The following is a 21,122-nucleotide window of genomic DNA, read 5'->3' as shown; positions in this document are numbered from 1 at the left end:
TCCATCGTTGTGCTGCACTTCTATGCTTCCACGTGGATGCTCCCCCGCCTCCAACCCTCGTTAACCAGGAGGGGGTAAAGTATAATCAGTCAATCGCCCAAGAGCCGTAAGGCGCGGGGGGGGGGCCTCATCCAGCAGCAGATTGACAATTATGGCCGTACGTGTGAATTACTCGAGGCAGGGGAGCATGTCATTTGCTGACGTGTGACCCCGCGGACGGCAGCGAATGCCCTCCCGGCGGAATAATAATTGCACTGCATTTGGCTCCAATGTAATGAACGTTGTTGAGATTCAAAAAGCAAACACTGGGGGGGTGGGAAGGCAGGAGGGAAAGTTACCACTTTAATGCGATCTGTGAATTGGTAAACCGTTTGAGATTCCAAAGCGGTACAAAATGTAACATTTTTAAATACACCACCGTCATCATAGCATAACTCGGTCTCACGCCCTGGCAACGCATCCACAGATTACACTGTTTATAGCGCGGAGTGCCATGAACCTCCGGCCACCTGGGTTCAATTCCCGGTTCACGGATAACATCAGTGGAGAGTAAACTGGGCATGCCCCCCATCCACCCGCCCCTAGCCCACTTAACACCAATCTGCATCGACCAGCGTGGTGAAGTATGGTCAGGTCAACCAACCCTCTCCCCCCGCCCCGCACCCTCCCATGTCTGACACAGCAAGGGGAGGGAGGGCTTCATCCAGCAGTCGATCGACAAAGGGGGGCTAAGCTTATACTGAGAGAGACGATATGCGGGGGGCACTGGACACATGTATATCTCGTGTACATTTATATAGATAATAATACATTTTTTTTACCAACGCTAGCAAACTATTAGCAGACGCGCTAAGTTTTAATTTAATAACTTAAAAACTGAAGGAACAAAAACGTACTACGGTTAAATAATTTATAAAGATGTCAATGTTAATCGCCTAACATTTACCGAGGCGTATATTTTAATTCGTGCTGTACATTTGTGAAAAGGAAACAACAAAAACACATTATTATTTTTCTCATCATTATGAAATAAAATCAAACAAATCAAAACCAATGCGATATAATATTGGTAACGTATACATAACAAGTCATTGCCGTTAAATACAGACGTATTATACTGTTATAAAGTGTTTCTTCTTACTGACCATTACGACATCGGTATTGATCTACTGACCCCCCCCCCCCACTCCATAAGCACTGCAACAACGTTACGATGCACTGCGTTGTGTACCTACGCGTGCACGTACGTCCGCTGAACCTCTCTCGCACCCTTACGTTAGCCAACGTCGCTAATCGGAGGTGCGTGTAAATGCCCGCTCGATTGTGTCCGTTGTGTTCGCTGTGAGATTGTCGTGGCCACGTGACTCGCCCTCTTGCGTGCTGCTAAGTGTCCGAACGAGCCTGAATGCGCCCCGATCTGTGTCAAATATCTGAAGTTCGCTAAGCAGGGCGGCTTAAGCCTGGGTAGTGTTCGCATGGGGTGACCATCACCACGCATGCACGGGTTGCCACAGGGTTTCTGCGGCAGGGGCGGGCGGGCGGGGACTACTTTGTGAGCAGCTGAGGACAATGCAGAAAACAATCCATTGTTGCATTTTACTTCCCGTGCTCCTACATCTACGCTGCCCACCGTCGACCAACCTGCGTGGTGAAGTGATCCCCACGTGCCGGCCCTGCCTCGGAAGGTCCCTCGTGCAGCCGTGGATCGACAAGAGGGTTGTACATGCCAGACAAATACCGTGCAATTGAGTAATTGTGTGTATGTATTGTGGGTTGGCCGCGTTGACCAATGATTATTGCCACTGGCTTAGTTGGAATGATGCCCTATTCCCCAGTATTTGCGAGGAGCAGTGTAGCACAGCGGTTTAGATCGCTGTGCTACAATGAACCCAGTGATCTTAGTTCAATCCCCGGTCACGGCTAACATCAGTGGTGGGTAATATCTAAACCGGTCTTTGCCCCCCCTTGTCGCCAATCTGAACTGACCAGCGTGGTGAAGTATGGTCAAACATGACCATCGTGACCAACATGGCGTGGGGGATGTTTTCACCCAGCAGTGGATTGACAAAGATCGATAACTTCTTCTTTTAAGCATTTACAGGAATTACTTTTGAGATCTGACTTTACAAACACCCCATGTATAAGACCAATACGGCTATATATGCACTACATTGGTGGCTAAACTTATATAGGAACTTTTGTAAAATACTCTTCTCTGCCTTTAGGCTAAAGTCTGCACCGACACACACACTTAGCAGCAGAAGCCAGGAAGGCGACTTGGATTTTTAGCAGTGATTCAGCGGAATAAAATATAGTTTCAGATGGCCTCGTCTGTTTTGACCATAGAATCGACTCTCTGGGGAGTGGTGGTGCAGTGGTTAGCGCACTGCACGAGGAACCCGGCTACCTGGCTTAATTTCCAAACCGCGGTCAACATTTGTGACACGTGATAGCCGAACGGGTCCCGGGCGCTATCTTCACAAACCTGCACTGACCAGCATGGTGAAGTATGGTCCAACAAACCCACGTGACCAGCACAGCATGGGGAGGATGTCTTCATCCGGCAGTGGATGGACAAGGGGCTGTAAATGATAAAGTGTTGTTTTCATACTCTTTGGCTCATTCGGTAAAGTCACGTAGCTATGAAAATAAAACAAAGAATAATAAATCACGACGTTTCGATCGCAACACAAGCGGCCGTCCTCAGGTAGAACATTTTTTAATCCAGCAGTGGTACTGCTAGATTTTTTTGGGCGATCGAAACGTCGTGATATATCATTTTTAAATCCTTTATATTAAGTTCACTTGCGTGCTTGCTTGCTTACGACCGTGCAAATCTTTCGGTCGTTTTTTAACCCACTTCCCGTCATCCAATCGAGCTGACATTTTGCACACAGACTCGTTGTGCGTGACAATTAATTTTCGTGAAAATTTTTTTCCAAAATTTTACACTGTTTAGGGGAAAATAATTACATATTTAATTACCAATTGCTTAATGGTGGTAGACAATCATCTGACCCATAGGTGGCAGCCATCTCAAGCCAGAGAACGAGAGGACTCTAGCCGCCCCGATGACTTTACCGAACGAACCAAAGAGTATGGATTCCTGTAGTTACGAAAGCTTCAAATCAAGATTATTGTTGTTATAATTGTAACCGTCATTGTATAATGTCATGGAAGCCTTGGGATCAATTTTTTTTAGTTCGCATAGCTTATCGCTGAGACGCGCCAAGGGAAAATAATGCGCCTACACTCGTGATGGCATCGACAGAGATCTCTGACTGACGCGGGCAGTGGGCACGTGCGATCTCGTTCATCGATAACGTAATTCTGCGCGCGACGAAGCTTTTGTCACCTGCACTCAATGGGACTCTGCCACGTCAAAATAAGCATTTACTCGTTACAGGATTATGCAATGCCATTAATTATACCCTTGACATTTAAAACAAATATCACGATATGGATAAAAAAATTAAAACGTTGAAATGCGGCACACTCGTCGCACGTTTAAGCCCGAGCTTGGTTACTCGTTCAGAAAGGCATCGTGTTACGTAACGAGTGGAGCCACGTGATGGGCCTGCATCGTTTATATTTGGAGAAAAAATGACTGACCATCTGGGTGTGCGAGAGTGAACCGAGACACACGTGCCGCGCTCACGATCTACACACGGCAGGTGACGCAGTGGCGCTCTGTGCAACGATGGCACGCGGTTCTTTGTGATTTATGAAGTTCCCTCCAAACGTAGTGCTCCGCGAGTCACCGCGTGTTTCATTTCTGTGCCTTATGAGCTGTAAAAAAAACGATACAACTGTTTTTTATTTTATCAGGTAAGGCCCACTGAGCTATTTATATAATTTTTCAGAAGGCATCACAAATGATAGCTCAGCGAAGTGACTTATCACGTGGATGCAGAGAAAACTCCACGCGACCACGGGGGAGAACATGCAAACCCCAAATATACAGCAGGCGTCAGGGTCGAGATCGAACCCACGAGCTCCTGTATACCAGGCGAGGCAGTTAACATCTCGGCACCGTGGCAGACCTGGGGTGAGCTGCACTTAACAGACCAAACATTACCGTTCACCCCTATGCGATAGCAATTCAGGAAATGTAAATTGGGGCCAATATTGGCTGACATCACGTTGCAGTGATGGACCAGCGCGGGTCTAGATTACTTTTCTGTCGAATATATATGTAGCTACATGATGTATTTTAGCTTTGCGATCACTTAACAAAACACTCCGAGACTATAGGCAACAGCATGGCATGGTAGCTGGCCAAATCGGGCCTGTAATGGCTACAGTTTGTTGTGATCCCAGCCTGTCCACTGGGCTAAAGAAAATGAGTGGAGGGCTGGGGTCAATCCCTTGCGCTGTACCGCGCCTGCTGATGGAATTGACAAAGAGCAGCGTTTGCACCTTTGAGTACGATGCGCGTGTCGCAACGGCCAATCCAGGCTCGGGGCGCCGGTGATGGCTAACACTGCTCCCACGAATCAATTCATCATCTGCCCTGGGTGTGTGTTACAGTCTCTGTGAATGCAAAAGGTGGTGGTGGTGGGGAGGGGGGAGGTGTGACGGGTGGGGGTTCTTCTCTCAGTCTCTGTGCTGCAGGAGCGCGCGTGCCCTCCCGTGTTTATCTGCACGCGCACGTCTCCGCCACCATGTTAGGGTAGAGCTTGAGCACCACGTTGTAGTTCTGGTCGAGGAAGAGGAGGCTGAGCGAGGACATGCTTTCGGGCACGCAGCACGGCTCCGGCACGTTCCGCACGATGCCCACGGCGCGGACGATGCTCTGCAGCGTGGCGTGGTTGGACGGGCGTACGGCCTGCGTGTGCGTGCGTGTGTGTGTGCGTGCGTGTGCGTGTGTGCGTGCGTGCAGGCGTACGTGAGGACAGCCACACAAGTTAGCCGTTCGGTGGCGATTCCAAGGGGTCGTTTGTTTACCCAGTTGAGGCCTCAAATTAGTTTTTGTACACCGTTTCAGGAAGGTCCTGCATTGTTTTTGTTTGGCCAATTAACTTGCGGGGGGATGTTTTGCATGCTGGGGTGGCGTGGAGGGAGGGGACGGCCGAAACTGGAATACACACGAGAAAAATCAAACACGCAAACAGATCTTTTTTTTTTTTACGGATAAAACGGAAGCCGATTTTCTTTCCTGCAATGCACTGGCACTTGACTGGTGCCGAACAAACCGCGTGTCCTCGTGCGCGCAACTAAAACGCGTGCGTTGGAATTAACAGAGGAAGCTCATGGGCGCGGAAACATCTGCACGTGGAACTGCGGCTTAACTTCTGCGCTGCAACCTACTGGCACCCAACTAGCCGCGCGCGTCTCTCTCTCTCTCACGCACGCGTGCCCATGATCACGGAGCGGCTCGATCAACCGCGGCCTGCCGTAAAGGCGCTCGGCCTCACCCACGTTCCATCGGGGCCCCGACTGTGGGAGAGCAGCGACGAGCGGGTGCACCGCCCCCCCCCCACACACACACCCCCCCCCCACACACACCCCCCCCCCCACACACACACCCCCACACACACACCCCACCCCCCCCACACACACCCCACACACACACCCCACACACACCCCATACCCCCCCCAACAAGCAAAGTGCCGCGTGAGAGCTAAAGGGAAAAGTTGCCGAGGGGTGGCAGCCGTACACGTGATGGGCATCGTGACCTCAATCTCCGCAGCGATAAACACTGCAGCCAACACCTCCTGTTGGGGCGGAATGGAATATTGTTTTTTTTGTTTTCCAATGGGGGGGGGGGGGGTAAGAGAGGGAGGTAACGAGGAGGGGGGGGTTGAGAAGCTTCTGCCCTCTGTCCGCATGCAAGGAACACCACCGACAGATAATGGCTAATTGATGAACCGGACAACGTCGGCGGCCCACTGCGGACTGCACACGCGGCCACCGAGGATGTCGTCACGTGGCTCGCCGATTACGCATCTCCGACGGACGAAGCGAAGTGATTTGTACTCAATCTGAAGTTTTTCGATGAAGCTCGGGTTGCTCTCCGCGATTGAGGGCAAAATCGAGAATCTTAACCCCGAACCTTTTGAGTCCTTGTTTGACTATAATGTCATTCAACCTCCTCGACCAGATGTCAATCCGATTGCTCTCTCTCGGGGTTGTCTTTTTATTATTAAATGAATAGTTCCAATGTCGCGTTGATTCGTAGTTGCTGTTTGAATTCCGATTGGCAAGATTCGCTTTTTATTCTTTTTCATTATGCGATAGGTCTTGCGTTAAGATCTTTCGAGAGGACGTGAACTGCATTTGCCAAAGCCGAGGTGTAAATGGAATGCCAATCGATAGCAGTCGCGTATTCCCTGTCATCGTATCATTCCATTTCAATCCCTGTGTCAATCATTTGCTGGATGAAGGCCTCCCCACGCCGTTGTTCGTAACGGAGGTTTTGTGACCGGACTTCACCCCGGTGATTAGTGCGGGTTGATGAAGTGAGGGCGAGGTGGTCAGCATCGCTTCGAACATCACTCACCGCCGAAATTCAAATTTCTAATTGCCAGGTTCACAGCGCAGTGCGCTAACCACTGTACCACCGCTCCACCACCTCCTATTGTCAATGTAAGGAGCTATTGTTTTCTCTCGCTGGCAGGCCGGCTTGACTAATCCACGCAATACGACCTGAACAAAAGCGTTCGTTTATTTCCTCGGAGTACGATTGACTGCGTACGGTGCGAAAGAAGTTGAACTCGTGGTGTTATGTTATGGGGCCGTCCATAAATGACGTCACGCACCTGGGGGGGGGGGGGTGGTCAGACATTTGTGACGATGTGTGACGAGGGGGGGAGGTTTGAGAAATATGACGTCACATCAAAATGCGCAACTTTAAATAAATATAGACAACACGTTCTACTTAACTAAATAGACTTTTTAATAAATGTTTTCTCCTACAACATCAGAGTGCAGCGCCACATTAAACACGCACTACGATGACAATAGTTTAAAGCGATTTGAAGCATGTTTTATGGTTTGGGGGGGGAGAGCTTTGTGACGCCATATTTGAGGGGGGGTCTGACTTTTTGTGACGCCGTGTGACGAGGGGGTTAAGAAATCGTCCAAAATCGCGTGACGTCATTTATGGACAGCCCCTATCACGTCTCGTGGAACGTTATGGACGGATCCTAACATTGGCGCTCACTTTCAGAGAGCGCGTGTTTCGCCATCTGGTGGTGCAGCGAGGGAAGTGTATTACTCCAATTACACAATTCCTAATTCAGCTGTTCCTCTACACTTCTATATACAGGCTTTCCTATTGTAATCGCGCGCATTTAAACACGTGTGAGGAGCGTTTAACAACACACCGGCTGCATTACAGGAGCTACATTGATGTTGCTACGATGTAGGGCCATTACCCAAAACGTCGCATGTTACATATATATATTTCTTATAAGGCCACAGCTTCATTGACGGATTTCGACTTTTTGTTATTATTAATTGTGTTTGGGCACCACTGCCAATGCAGCTGTTTACCGCGGTGGCTAGGAGATGTTAACTACCTCGCCTGGTATACACGAGGTCGCGGGTTCGATGCCGACCCTGATGCCTGCTGTATATTTGTAGTTTGCGTGTTCTACCCAGTCCAAGCGTGGATTTTTTTCCGGGTCCTCCGGTATTTCCCTCCACATTTGGAATCGACATCACGCGCTTCAAGTAGTTTGGCTGCTGTGAATGTCCACGTGATGAGCCACTTCGTTGCGCGAGCATTTGCGGCCAGGTCGTTTTTGAACAAAGATCGATATAGTTCCGTGGGCTTTACCCGGTGAATTAAATAAAAGTTTCGTTTAATTATCTACACGGCAGGGCGGAAAGTTGCTGTCTCTGGTGCTGAATGGTGAACGATGTACTCACTCACGGAGTATCATTTAAGTGGCGTATCGGTGTGTTGATGAATTCCTCGATGAATCTATCTTTTATTACGCGGTAACTAAAGACCGCTACGATTTAAAAAAAGAGGATCGATTCTAAAAACGAATAAAAACCCAAGTAAAAATGCACAACCTTACAATAGCGTGTTTATTGCGACGCGACGCTATTTTAAATGCACCACGACGTATAGAACTTGAATAAACATTTAGCCCTGCTAAATATACTCGCCGTGGTTTAAATCCAACGCAAACATATACTGTACGCTTAAATGTAAGAAGTCACTGCACTTGTGCCATTACATTCACCGGTAACCCGATCTTACTTCACAAAACGCGTGTTTATACACAGACACACCACACGTACACACACAGACACACCGCACGTATACGACTATGCAACCATTCAAGGGTTCTATTTCCATCGGCATAGGGAGGCCTTTGTGCGTACGCTACATTCAGGCGACTGACGTCTATTGACCTATACCGAAGCGTAGACACGGGAGGCAGTGCGATTAGGAACTGCAGACCACGAGGGGGAATATTCCCGTGCTCCGAGGACCGATTGACGATGCTCGTTCCATGGAACCTCATTTGCCAGTAAAAAATATGATAATTGGTTTTTTACCCTTTTATCTGGCAACAAAACTGACACCTTTTTTTACAAGGAGTCATGTTTGCATAGACCAATGCCTGCAGTCATAATGCAAACAAAAACACAACTCTGATAATGTATGCACTGTCCTTGAAGTTGATAGGTCCACCCCCGAGACAGCTTTCCTTAGAGCCTAGTCTTACATGGGTTGGACCAGATGACGCCAAAAGGCGCACAACTCAAAGACAATGCACCATCAGAGTATGAGAGCTCGGGGTAAGCATTTACACCATTGGTACCTCATTTGCCAGTAAAAAATATGATAATTGTTTTTTTACCCTTTTATCTGGCAACAAAACTGACACCTTTTTTTTTACAAGGAGTCATGTTTGCATAGACCACAATACCTGCAGCCATAATGCAAACAACAAACATAACTCTGATAATGTATGCACTGTCCTTGAAGTTGATTGGTCCACACCCGAGACAGCTTTCCTTAGAAAGCTGTGCGCCTTTTGGCGTCATCTGGTCCAACACCATGTGAAACTAGGCTCTAAGGAAAGCTGTCTCGGGTGTGGACCAATCAACTTCAAGGACAGTGCATATATTATCAGAGTTGTGTTTGTTGTTTGCATTATGACTGCAGGTATTGTGGTCTATGCAAACATGACTCCTTGTAAAAAAAGGTGTCAGTTTTGTTGCCAGATAAAAGGGTAAATAACCAATTATGATGCTCGTTACCTCTCTTGGCCCGACGGACGTTGGGGACATTCCACATTACTATGGCAAGACACAGCCCTCTCCAAATTCGGAATGCTTCCCCTTCCCTGTGATTCGATTAACCGTTGTGATCTAAGATTGTGATTTTACTCACAATATCTAATTGTCGTGGTGGTGAATGTAGCGGCCACAAGTGGGGCTTGCAGGGGTTCAAGTTGAACCCATTTCGCACAACACGTACGAATCTAGATACAACAATGATTCTTGCACACGCAATTTGGATATTTGGAGTATGGATATTTGAACATTGAAGCATATCAATATATCTATCCACCGCTCCACGTCTACTTTTTATTTGTATACATTTTGTTGAGACGGGGGGGGGGGGGGGCATGGAAAACGGATTCAACGCAATGCAGAGCCTAGCTAGGTAAGCGCCACGTGACACTCGTTATGATAAGTGCCACGTGACCCTTGCAATGGTAAGAGCCACGTGACCCTAGGCATGGTAAGAGCCACGTGACACTCGTTATGGTAAGTACCACGTGACCCTTGCAATGGTAAGCACCACGTGACACTAGCCACGGTAAGCACCACGTGACCCTAGCTATGGTAAGAGCCACGTGACCCTAGCAATGGTAAGAACCACGTGACCCTAGCTATCGTAAGCGCCACGTGACCCTAGCAATGGTAAGAACCACGTGACCCTAGCTATCGTAAGCGCCACGTGACCCTAGCAATGGTAAGAACCACGTGACCCTAGCTATCGTAAGCGCCACGTGACCCTAGCAATGGTAAGAACCACGTGACACTAGCTATCGTAAGCGCCACGTGACCCTAGCAATGGTAAGAACCACGTGACCCTAGCTATCGTAAGCGCCACGTGACCCTAGCAATGGTAAGAACCACGTGACCCTAGCTATCGTAAGCGCCACGTGACCCTAGCAATGGTAAGAACCACGTGACCCTAGCTATCGTAAGCGCCACGTGACCCTAGCAATGGTAAGAACCACGTGACACTAGCTATCGTAAGCGCCACGTGACACTAGCTATGGTGAGCACCACGTGACCCTAGCTATCGTAAGCGCCACGTGACCCTAGCTATGGTGAGCACCACGTGACCCTCGCTATCGTAAGCGCCACGTGACACTAGCTATCGTAAGCGCCACGTGACCCTAGCTCTCGTAAGCGCCACGTGACACTAGCTATCGTAAGAGCCACGTGACCCTAGCTATGGTAAGCACCACGTGACACTAGCCATGGTAAGCGCCACGTGACCCTAGCTATCGTAAGCGCCACGTGACCCTAGCTATGGTGAGCACCACGTGACACTAGCTATGGTAAGCGCCACGTGACCCTAGCTATGGTAAGAGCCACGTGACCCTAGCTACGGTGAGCACCACGTGACCCTAGCTATGGTGAGCACCACGTGACACTAGCTATCGTAAGCGCCACGTGACCCTAGCTATGGTAAGAGCCACGTGACCCTAGCCATGGTAAGCACCACGTGACCCTAGCTATGGTGAGCACCACGTGACACTAGCTGTCGTAAGCGCCACGTGACCCTAGCTATGGTAAGCGCCACGTGACCCTAGCTATGGTAAGAGCCACGTGACCCTAGCTATGGTGAGCACCACGTGACCCTAGCTATGGTAAGAGCCACGTGACCCTAGCTATGGTAAGAGCCACATGACCCTAGCTATGGTAAGCGCCACGTGACCCTAGCTATGGTAAGAGCCACGTGACCCTAGCTATGGTGAGCACCACGTGACCCTAGCTATGGTAAGCGCCACGTGACCCTAGCTATGGTAAGAGCCACGTGACCCTAGCTATGGTAAGAGCCACGTGACCCTAGCTATGGTAAGCGCCACGTGACCCTAGCTATGGTGAGCACCACGTGACACTAGCTATGGTGAGCACCACGTGATCCTAGCTATGGTAAGAGCCACGTGACCCTAGCTATGGTAAGAGCCACGTGACTCTAGCTGTGGTAAGAACCACGTGACACTAGCTATGGTAAGAGCCACGTGACCCTAGCTATGGTAAGAGCCACGTGACTCTAGCTGTGGTAAGAACCACGTGACACTAGCCATGGTAAGAACCACGTGACACTAGCTATGGTAAGAGCCACGTGACCCGAGCTATGGTAAGAGCCACGTGACCCTAGCTATGGTAAGCGCCACGTGACCCTAGCTATGGTAAGAGCCACGTGACCCTAGCTATGGTGAGCACCACACCACGTGACCCTAGCTATGGGAAGAACCACGTGACCCTAGCTATGGTAAGCGCCACGTGGATTGACGTCTTGACCAAACGGACCAAGGGCATCACTGGTGATTTTTGCTATTCTTGGGCATGGAGATAATCGCAGATTTTCGATAAGAAATGCACGAAAATAAACGATCGTTGGCGAACGAATTTGATATGAATAATACAAATGCCACAATATCCAGGAAAGGCTTACCGAGTCGTAAGACAATTTTTTTGTTTCAGGAGGGTCATGCATGTGCATGGTTGGCCAACTCTATGACCGAGTGCGTGGATTGGAGGTGGAGGAAACCTGAGCACGCGGAGAAAACCCCGTGCGTCCGAGGGGAAAACGACTTCAGCCCCGAGCGGGATTCAATAACCAACTGGCTGTGATCGCCACCTCTTGACTACCTCGCAGCACAACGGGGGGCTTCGTAGCTTCTTTACAAATCTGCTTCATCTGCCAGCCAAGCACCCGATCATTGCCGCAGCCCCAACAGTATGGAACGATATCCCTCTGCACATTCGCAGCATCACCTCAATCGCCTCCTTCAAGAGACACTTAAAAACTCACCTCTACAACCACGTGCTTTTGAGCGACTCTGAGCTTGGCTCCGCGCCTCTGAGTTGCGGCCACTATGTCTGCAAATTTGCGCGCGTTACAAATTGAACTATTATTATTATTATTAGCAGCGCTGGTTCACAGGGCGTGTGTGGCCGAACCTCTCTCAAACGACGACGGCGGCTTCACTGGTCAACAAAAAAAAACGTTTTCATCTGCCCTGGACTTTTGCAGCTGTTTTAGACTTATTTCAGGGTGCTGATTCCAAATCTGATCTCAGATTTGCTCAATCACATCTCATTTTTAAGGCTATCGGCATACCCCATTTTCATTTATTTTACCAGAAATTAACTCTGTCACTTATGGTGGAAAGTTGTTGCGAGTCAGTGACTGCTTTAGTGTTAAACTATGGTGCTGTATTTTTAGGATAGTGTGTTTATAATATCACATTTATTTAATATTTTTCTTCTGCAGTTTTTATTGAAAATGCAATATTTGATATCTCAAAAACCTGATTTGATAGACAAAAACTGATGCCAGATTTGGAATCGGCACCCCAAAATTACCTTACAACCGTTGGAATACCTGATGCCAGAAAAATTGTGTTGACCAGTGTAATCAGCGAGACATCGCAGGCCCTGTCCTATAGACGGGGCGAATGTTTTTTCTGTTTTTCCAAAGTCTGCAATTCTAAGTAAAATGACATTTGCACGAGTGTCGTGAAGCCTCCTAAAGCTACGTGTGTTAGCAGCAAGGGGGTTAAAGACGCTTCCAAAAACACCGTCAGGCTAGCATCGTTCCGCTATTGTTTTTCTTTCACAGAGATCAAAACCATTGGTCGTACATTGGCGATCATCAGCTCTGCAGGCTGTTTCGCCGGAGTTTTGAGTACCCGAAGCAAACCCCGGGCACGCAACAGGAGAACGCCCAAAGCTCCGCGCAGGATGACGTGACTGACGCACTAACTCGGAGAAGCGCAAACATGAAGTTGGGAAATTGCTGTCCGGGGCAGAGCGGTGGTGCCACGCTTAGCGCGCCGCCGCCCTATGGGGCCGTCCATAAATGACGTCACGCGATTTTTGACGATTTTTGACCCCCCCCCCGTCGTCACACAGCGTCACAAAAAGTCAGAACCCCCCCTCAAATATGACGTCACAAAGCTCTGCCCCCCCCCCCCCCACAAAAAATATAAAACATGCTTTAAATCGCTTTAAACTATTGTCATTGTAGTGCGTATTTAATGTGGCGCTGCACTCTGATGTTGTAGGAGAAAACATTTATTAAAAAGTCTATTTTATTAAATAGAACGTGTTGTCTATATGTATTTAAAGTTGCGCATTTTGATGTGACGTCACATTTCTCAACCCCCCCCGCCCCCAACTGTCACACATCGTCACAAATGTCTGACACCCCCCCCACCCCCCTAGGTGCGTGACGTCCCTCGTGCTTGATTCAAGGACGGGACTAACATCGGCGGCGAGTTGGCGAATCTGCATCGATCGTGGGAACTTCCCTAGGTCGACTTAGCCTGAAATGAATAAGCTGGCGTTGTGTGTACACAACAGCACTGGACAGACAACGGCGTCCTCGCTCCGCTCCGCTCAGCCTGAAGTGTGCTCCAACAACCCACCCCCACCCCCACTACCGACAGAGCTTCATCCAGCAGTGGATAGACAAAGGCCCGTATATTATTATTATTATTATAATATTCGTTTTCACAGAATGCATGTTTTTATTTAATTTAATACAGATCTGATTTTAAGGGTGCAAAGAATGTGTTCGTAGATGGTACATTGTCCTACCAAGTATGTCGCTGCAACCTCGCCACGCATCCCACCCATCCTCCCACGGGTCGCGGCCATCATCCAGCAGTGGATTGCCACATGGGCCGTAAAAAACAAAATAATCGTAAAACAAAAAACTTGCCAGGCAGGCAAGACGACCGCCATGGCTGTGGGTCGTGTGATTGCAGGATGTTAACTACCTCGCCCGGTATGCAAGAGGTCGTGGGCTCGATCCAGACTCCTGACTCCTGCTGCTGTATATTTGGAGTTTGCGTGTCTCTTTTTCTCTCTCATCATCATCACGGTGGCTCGGAGATGTTAACTACCTCGCCTGGTATGCAGGAGATCGTGGGTTTGACCCCGACCCTGACGCCTGCTGCATATTTGGAGTTTGCGCGTCTCCATCGCAGTGGTCGCGTGGATTTCTTAACCGAGTCCTCCGGTTTTCCCCTCCACATTTAGAAACACGTGTTTAGAGTATCTGGCTGCTATCAATATCCAACGTGATGAGCCACTTCGTTGGGGCTATCATTTGTGATCAGGTCACTTCCGATACAGCTCAGTGGGGACCTTACTTGATCACATAAAAAATCCAACATAATTCTCACGACGTTTCGGCCACAACGCAAGCAGCCGTTCTCACCTGAGGACGGCTGCTTGCGTTGTGGCCGAAACGTCGTAATAATTATTTTATTATGTTTTATTTTTATTATTTCATTATTTCCCTTCTACGTGACTTTACCGAAAGAACCAAGAAGACGAATCCCTGCAGTCACGAAAGCTTTCAATCGAAATTTAAACCCAACATAGTTTGTTACCTTAATGGTTTGCTCACCCGTCACCCGTCACCCACCCGCCCTCTCCTCACCTTGGACATGGGGAAGCGACACACGCCCGCGCAGTAGTGCGCGTCGAACGCCTTGGGCGAGATAATCCATTCGCTCCACCCGATGTCCGCGAAGTCCACGCGGAGGGCGCGCCGGGCGCACGTGTGCGGCTCCTTCATCTGCCTCCGCCGCGCCTGCCGGAGCGTCTGCTCGTCAAAGCTCAGCATTCGGGACGCCGCCTGCTGCTGCTGATTATGCTGCTGCTGATGATGCTGCTGAGCTCTCGCTCCTCCGCGCCCCTTGCCCACCACCACAGCCGCCTTCCTGAACGTGGCCTTGCCCCTGCGCCTCTCCCCCTCGCGTCTCCTCGACGCCGCAGCCTTGCGTCGGGACGACGTCTTCGTCACGGTCGAGCCGATGCCGCCCTCGGAGCCCTCCGCGGCCGTGCCGCGTGGCCGCTCGCTCCACGACGCCGCCTCGCTCGCGTTGTTGTCCTCCTCCCCCGCGAGGCCCGGGCTGACGACCACGTCGCGGTGGTGGTCATCGTCGTCGGGAAGCTCGTTGTCGAGTAGGGACGGGGGCAGCGCGGCTCTGCGCTGCCGGCGTCCCTGCGCGGCGGCCGTGGCGTTGTGCGCTCGGTTCGCGGCCGGGTCGCGCTCCTCGTGCAACGGGAAGCGCCCGTAGCGCTGGAGCGTCGTCACCACGCTGTTGGGCTCCAGGATCTCGGAGTCGTTTGCGTAGACGAGCAGGTAGGGCGAGTTCTCCCACGGGAGGCCGTTGCCACCGCCGCCGCCGCTGCTGCTGTTTTTGTTGTTGATGTTGTTGTTGTTGATGTTGTTGATGTTGAAGAGCACGTTGTGCATGTCTCGGCGGCGAGCGAGGCGCGCCTCCCCGTACAGGAGCGCGTCTCCACGCGTCCTCGCGTTCTTCACCAGGGAGGTCACGTCCCGTACCTGCCAGCCCTTGGAGCCCGCGTGGGAGGAGGACCACGAGGAGGAGGACGAGGAAGATGACGAGGAGGAGGAGGATGACGAAGTGGTGGGGGATGAGGAGAAGCCACGAGGAAGGCCGGGACTTGAAGAAGAACCCCAGAGGGCGAACTGAAGGAGATCGGCGGACCTTGGACCCAGGCAGGGCGAGCGGCGATTGTGGGCGCACCAGGAACCTCGGCCTGGGCTCAGCTCGTCAGCGGTGAAGTGGAACGACGCGGCCAAGATCTTCTCCGAGTTGGGGATGGACGTGAGGTTGAACGTGAAGATCATGCCCTTGTCTCGAAACTCTACGGATCGATGGTGGAATCAAAAATAGGGCAGGGTCATCGAACCGTGTCGAGCAGTCAAATATAAAACATTTTTGGGGGAGGAGGTGGAATCAATTGATAACTGATTAACGATTTTCAGCGGAGTTGTTAATCCACTGATGCAGGTATGTTTGTGGGACTTCTTTCGCACCGTGCGTAACCAATGGTGCTTATCGGAGGTGCCGGGGAAATTGACGACAAACTGAACACAACAAGCAATCCTGAAACACAAAAGCAAGCTGACAGAATCGAGTGACATTGAAGAAGCCGACGACTTCACTGCGGTTTCCATTGGGTAGGAGGCAATCTCAAGAAATCCGCATACATCGAGTGACTTTCTAGTTTCTCGAAAACGGAATTAATTATCTTTAACGGCCTCTGCTGGCATCACGTGACGTGATCGATACCTGACAGTAGCATTCCCAAAACTAGAGCCTCCTGTTCTTGGATGTAATCTGTCTCGTGTAGCGAATTTCGACTTAAAAACCCATCAACGGCCGTCTTCAATTCATTCATTCTACAACATATTCCAGACGTGTTCCACTATAACAGCCCGATCCATGTTCCAAACAACTTTTATTTTGGTTAAATAGCACTTATTCGAGTAAACAAAGCGCCACGATTAATTGTAAAGCTCGCGTCAAATACACGCGGAGTGCACCTTGAAGGGAACGAACGGCAGAGGGCGTTCTCTAAAACTCAGCGAAGACATCAGAATACTCGGAATTTTTTGGAGAAATGTTGTTTAAACCCACAGGCGGGCACTCGGGTTCGCAAAGGGGAAACCCCCCTTTGAAGAAAACTTCTTTAAATAACAAAGGCTTTTGGCTGCAAAATAATGGTTGGCTTTTTTGTTGTTGTTGTTGTCTTCAGCAATATTCACTTAAGGCCGTTAAGTTATTTTTCGTTCGCGTAAAATTGAAATATAAGCGAGAATATAAACATTGTCCGTTTGTGTTTATTTTAATGGTTATTAAGGCGCTCGCCACTCCAACCGTGAATATAAATACAGCTCAACCCCAAGTGCTTAATTTCCCTTGAAGGTAATGCGCAACTCTTGAGAGTCAAGTCAGGACTTAGCAGCGCCTCTTTGGATGTTTACATTTTAAATAGGTTTATAAATCACGCTAGTACCAATTACAATAACAGCAAATCGACGTCAGAGTTTATATATATATGTAAAAACTAAAATTTAAATTTTCATTGTTTTAATCAGTAGGCATTGTAATGAAAGTAATATTAATTTAAATCTGAGATTAGAGTAATCCTATTTGAACTATACAAATATTGTAATAATCGCACCTTCGATTAGCGCGGGTGGCTACGTACGGTGCGAAAGAAGTTCAACACACATACAATGATATTCCACAACAGATAACTTACAGCAAAGACAAATGACACATACCACACAAAACATAATATCATAACCAAGACACGTAACTTGTGTGAGACATACAACAACACGTATGTACATACACTGCTCCACACTCCCCTCCCCCTTTGTCTATCCACTGCTGGATGAGGGCCTCTCACCACAGACCGTGTCGGTTATGGGGGGGGCGCGGAGTGGGGGGGGGGTGATTTGACCATACTTATCCACCACGCTGGTCAGGACGGAGGAGCCGATTACAAAGCACGCATTTTTGACGATTCGGTGTGGAGCCGGTCACATCACTCACAGCGCCTATTTGTTCATTTAAGCAAAGCAAGTCGCTGTTGTCACGCATCGATCATTAAAGGCGTTCACTGTAAAGTACTCTCCATGTGTACGTGCATCGACACATCTGATTGAAGGACGGCACAGCAATGCGGCGAGCACCCACAAATGCCACCACTCGCTAACCGCACGTGGCACGCGTCAATTATTTGCACAGTCAAAACCCTCACAAGGAGTCCTCGGGCTTTAGTCTCTTTCCAGGAGGTCCCTGCTGCTACACCGAGACGCCAGGAATATTTCATAATTGAGTACGTGGCTCCGTGTATGTATGTTGCACTTCTTTCGCACCGTACGTGCGTGAGGTGGGGGGGGAGAGTGGGAAGGACAAGAAGCGTAAACGCAGCAGAAGGAAGCCAGAAAATCCGGAGAAAACCCCCCTCACCAACACACGAGGAGGTGGCAATCCGCGCTCCCATCTGACGGTCACCTCTCGCAGCCGCACGCCTCCTACAACACGCGGCAAAGCCCAGGCGGGCCGCACAACCGAACCACGAGCCCAACTTTGAATTCAGACCACTGCAACGTAAGGAGAGGTGGGGTTCAATAAAATGACGTGTTCGACCAAGCACCTCGATTGCTTGCGATCTGTAGCGTCTGATTGTCAGTTGTCGGGGCGGGTGGTGCTGATGGTGGTGATGGTGGTGATGGTGGTGGTGGGGGTTCAGTCAACGATTAAAGTTTTATATTTTTTGTACCACGACTGTACCGGAAATCTGCAGTTTAAAAAAAAAATCTCAACACCTGCTTAGCCTCAGATATCCAACAGTATGGGTAGCAATCCGGCTGATCTGGCTGTGTGATGGGTGACACGTGGCCCTTGATTGATAGACAGACGTTCTGTTACCAGTCGAGAACACCCAATCGTAAGGGTGGCATGGGTCGAACCCAGTGACAACGCGATGCGTCACAAGCAAGCCGAACGCACGAAGCTGAGACCAAGATGCGCCAGAACATGAAGGCGATTTAAAGCTTTCGTGACTGCAGGGATTCATCTTCTTGGTTCTTTCGGTAAAGTCACGTGACTTTACCGAAAGATCCAAGAAGAACATGAAGGCGATTGCACAGAACGCAGTAGCTACGGGACGGGAGGGGTACGGTACGCCTTCTGATTCTCCGTTAAATTCCCCGTCGTGCGCCAGGGCACATGCCGAGCACAAACCCGCAAGGAGTTCAGCAATTGTGAATCACGCGCACCTGGGCTATGTTCAAGTCCAACTGTTCCGCTTAACAGACGGTACCGCTGGAGCTGCCACGGCGCTAATCATCGTAGGACGCGTACGCGGTAGGCACACACGCGCTGGCTACTGCCCCTCGATTTCAATAATTGTTTTAATCAAATTAGGCAATCAGTGTAGAAACAATTACCCGTGCGCGCGCACGCACTCACACGCACTCGCGCTCGAGGAGCTGTCGCGTGCGATTAATTAGACAGGCGCCGGTGTGGTCGTACCGACTGCGGGTTTGAAGCTGCGGATGGTGTTCTGCTCGAGGAAGCGGCTCCCTCCCTTCATGTACTTGTCGTAGAGCTTGAACATGTGCGCCGAGGCCATGTCGTGGCCCAAGGGGTGATGAGAGGTCCTGTCCGCAGCGGTGCTCCTGGGATCGCCTGCGCGCGCTCCTCCGGCGCACAGCAACAGCAGCAGCGACAGCATCGCCGACGTCGCCACGAAGGCGAGCGCGGGTTTTCTCGTCGTCGGTCGCGGCATCGTCGGCTCCCCTCCCCGCTCGCGCTCTCGAGGAGGCAACGACAAAGTTGCGGCAATAAAGAATAAAAGGTCTGGAGAGAGATCCTTGGAGTCAAAAAAAAAAAAACACCCACCACCAACAACAAAAATAATCTCCCTTGAGGATGTTATGTAATTAATAATATCGATAATGTTGTCTCTGCAGGAGACCCTACAAGCGAAACGTGGCTGGTCTGGCCAATTTGTGCGCGTGGATTTTTTCCCCCCTCTCTTCTCGCTTTAAATAAAAAAAAAAACCCGCGACAGTTTCAAATAGTCGGGTTTGTCTGATTGATATCGGAATCGGCTTCCCGTCGGATCTACGTCTTCCCCTCTGTGTGCGCGTGTCTCTCTCCCCCTCGTCCCTCCGAGCTCAACCGCCTTCCTTGCCCGAGTCGCGAGTCGAGAAGCACCGCGTGCGTGAGAGCCGCTGGGTGCGACTGAGACGCAATCGGTTTTTTATTTTGCGTAAAACTCCCCGGGTATTGCGAGCCGAGTGCGCGCGTCTGAGTGACTGTGTGAGTGAGTGTGTGTGAGAGAGAGAGAGAGGAGTGTTAGGTGGGGGGGAGGTCGAGTTGGTTGGTGTGGAACAGAGGGAGGGGTGGGGGCAAGCTTGTTGGCCCCGGAGGGATGGATGGATGGAAGGGAGGGGCTGGAGCAGAGCGGTGAGTTCGTGTAAGTTTGGCAGTGGAGAGGAGGCGAGTGTGGTGCAGACAACGCAGTGACATACATTGCCCTGTGTATGACGCCTGATAATATCATCTTCGTGTGTGTGTGTGTACAGCAAGACGACTCTTTGAATATTTTGAACTAAACTGCGTGTTGAAGCGCGCGTATGCGCTGCGTGACAATTTTTTGGTAACGGGAAAATGCGCGAGTTCTTCTGGAGTTGCTTAGCCCCTGAATTCTTAGAGGGGGGGGGGCATCATGGTCACCATAGATCTTCACGGGAAGCCGAACGGCCGTCTCGAACCTCGATATCAAGAACAAGAACATACACTATCACACGTGGTCTCTCTCTCCCTCTCCTACATTGCCTGCATGCGTAACATCGTATGTCAATCCACGTCTGGATTAGGATCTTTCCCCCCTCACGCCGCGCTTTCTGCGGCCGTCTGGAACGTTCTTCCTTCCGATATTAGGAAGCCCACTGGAGGTGTGCGCTTTCACACCGTCTACATTGACGAACTCATTTCGTTAGAACTGCTTTTGTGTGTTTAGTCTGTCCTTCCACCGCACCTCTGGTTAACACGGTTGGCAACGTACGGTGCGAAAGAAGTTCAACGTACGTTCATAACTCGGGTCACCGATTTCGTTTGTGCATTGTGCAAACCCACAGCGCCACCGCCCAACTCCGCCGCTCTTATTATTACTTCGAGTTGTTATCTGCTACCGACATCGACTCAAGCATTCCACGTGACCTCGCTCTTATGCAATAAGCGGCTCTCTTAGTGGGGGAAGTTTGCAAAAAATGAATTGGATGTGAAGTTGGGTTCAATTTAAATTACGATCGGCAGTTTAAAATGAGCGTGTTGTTTCCAGGACCCATTTCATACGAAGCGAAGCAAAATAATAATTAGTTTAGACGGTATCACGCTAAGTGTGAAGGTAGGGGGAGAAAGGAACGTTACTAGAAAAAATAATTAATTCTGCCGACATTACAATTGGCTTAGTACGACTTACGTTTCCTGAGAAATATCGGGTTAAGAATCCATTTAACTCTGTCGTGACGTGGCTATAATAGGGTAAAGCA

The 21,122-nt window shown here is 49.9% G+C and overlaps 1 protein-coding gene across 1 annotated transcript; it reads right to left on the bottom strand.

Annotated features, from left to right (window-relative positions):
* Window positions 1-324: 324 nt before the first annotated feature.
* On the bottom strand, window positions 325-19,894 carry LOC133350561 (growth/differentiation factor 10-like). Its single transcript, XM_061565026.1, has 3 exons — window positions 19,096-19,894; window positions 14,670-15,907; window positions 325-4,828 (listed from the first exon to the last, which is right to left on the bottom strand). Exons 1-3 carry the CDS (start codon window positions 19,349-19,351, stop codon window positions 4,637-4,639), a joined length of 1,686 nt encoding a protein of 561 aa, XP_061421010.1. The 5' UTR covers window positions 19,352-19,894; the 3' UTR covers window positions 325-4,636.
* Between the last annotated feature and the right edge of the window lie 1,228 nt (window positions 19,895-21,122).

Source organism: Lethenteron reissneri, chromosome 34 (assembly GCF_015708825.2).
Source record: "Lethenteron reissneri isolate LAM-NWPU_2019-01 chromosome 34, ASM1570882v1, whole genome shotgun sequence".
Lineage (NCBI taxonomy): Eukaryota > Metazoa > Chordata > Hyperoartia > Petromyzontiformes > Petromyzontidae > Lethenteron > Lethenteron reissneri.
Note: the sequence above shows the minus strand (reverse complement) of the source record. Positions and strands in the feature narration are given on the sequence as shown.

Bases quoted from the DNA above. Each gene is read 5' to 3' on its own strand.
- LOC133350561 (XM_061565026.1), bottom strand. From the start codon at position 19,351: ATGCCGCGACCGACGACGAGAAAACCCGCGCTCGCCTTCGTGGCGACG. The intron at 15,908-19,095 runs GTACGACCACAC...ATCGATCCGTAG, and splicing joins CAGCTTCAAACCCGCAGTCG to AGTTTCGAGACAAGGGCATG. The intron at 4,829-14,669 runs GTGAGGAGAGGG...ACGCACACGCAG, and splicing joins GTCGCTTCCCCATGTCCAAG to GCCGTACGCCCGTCCAACCA.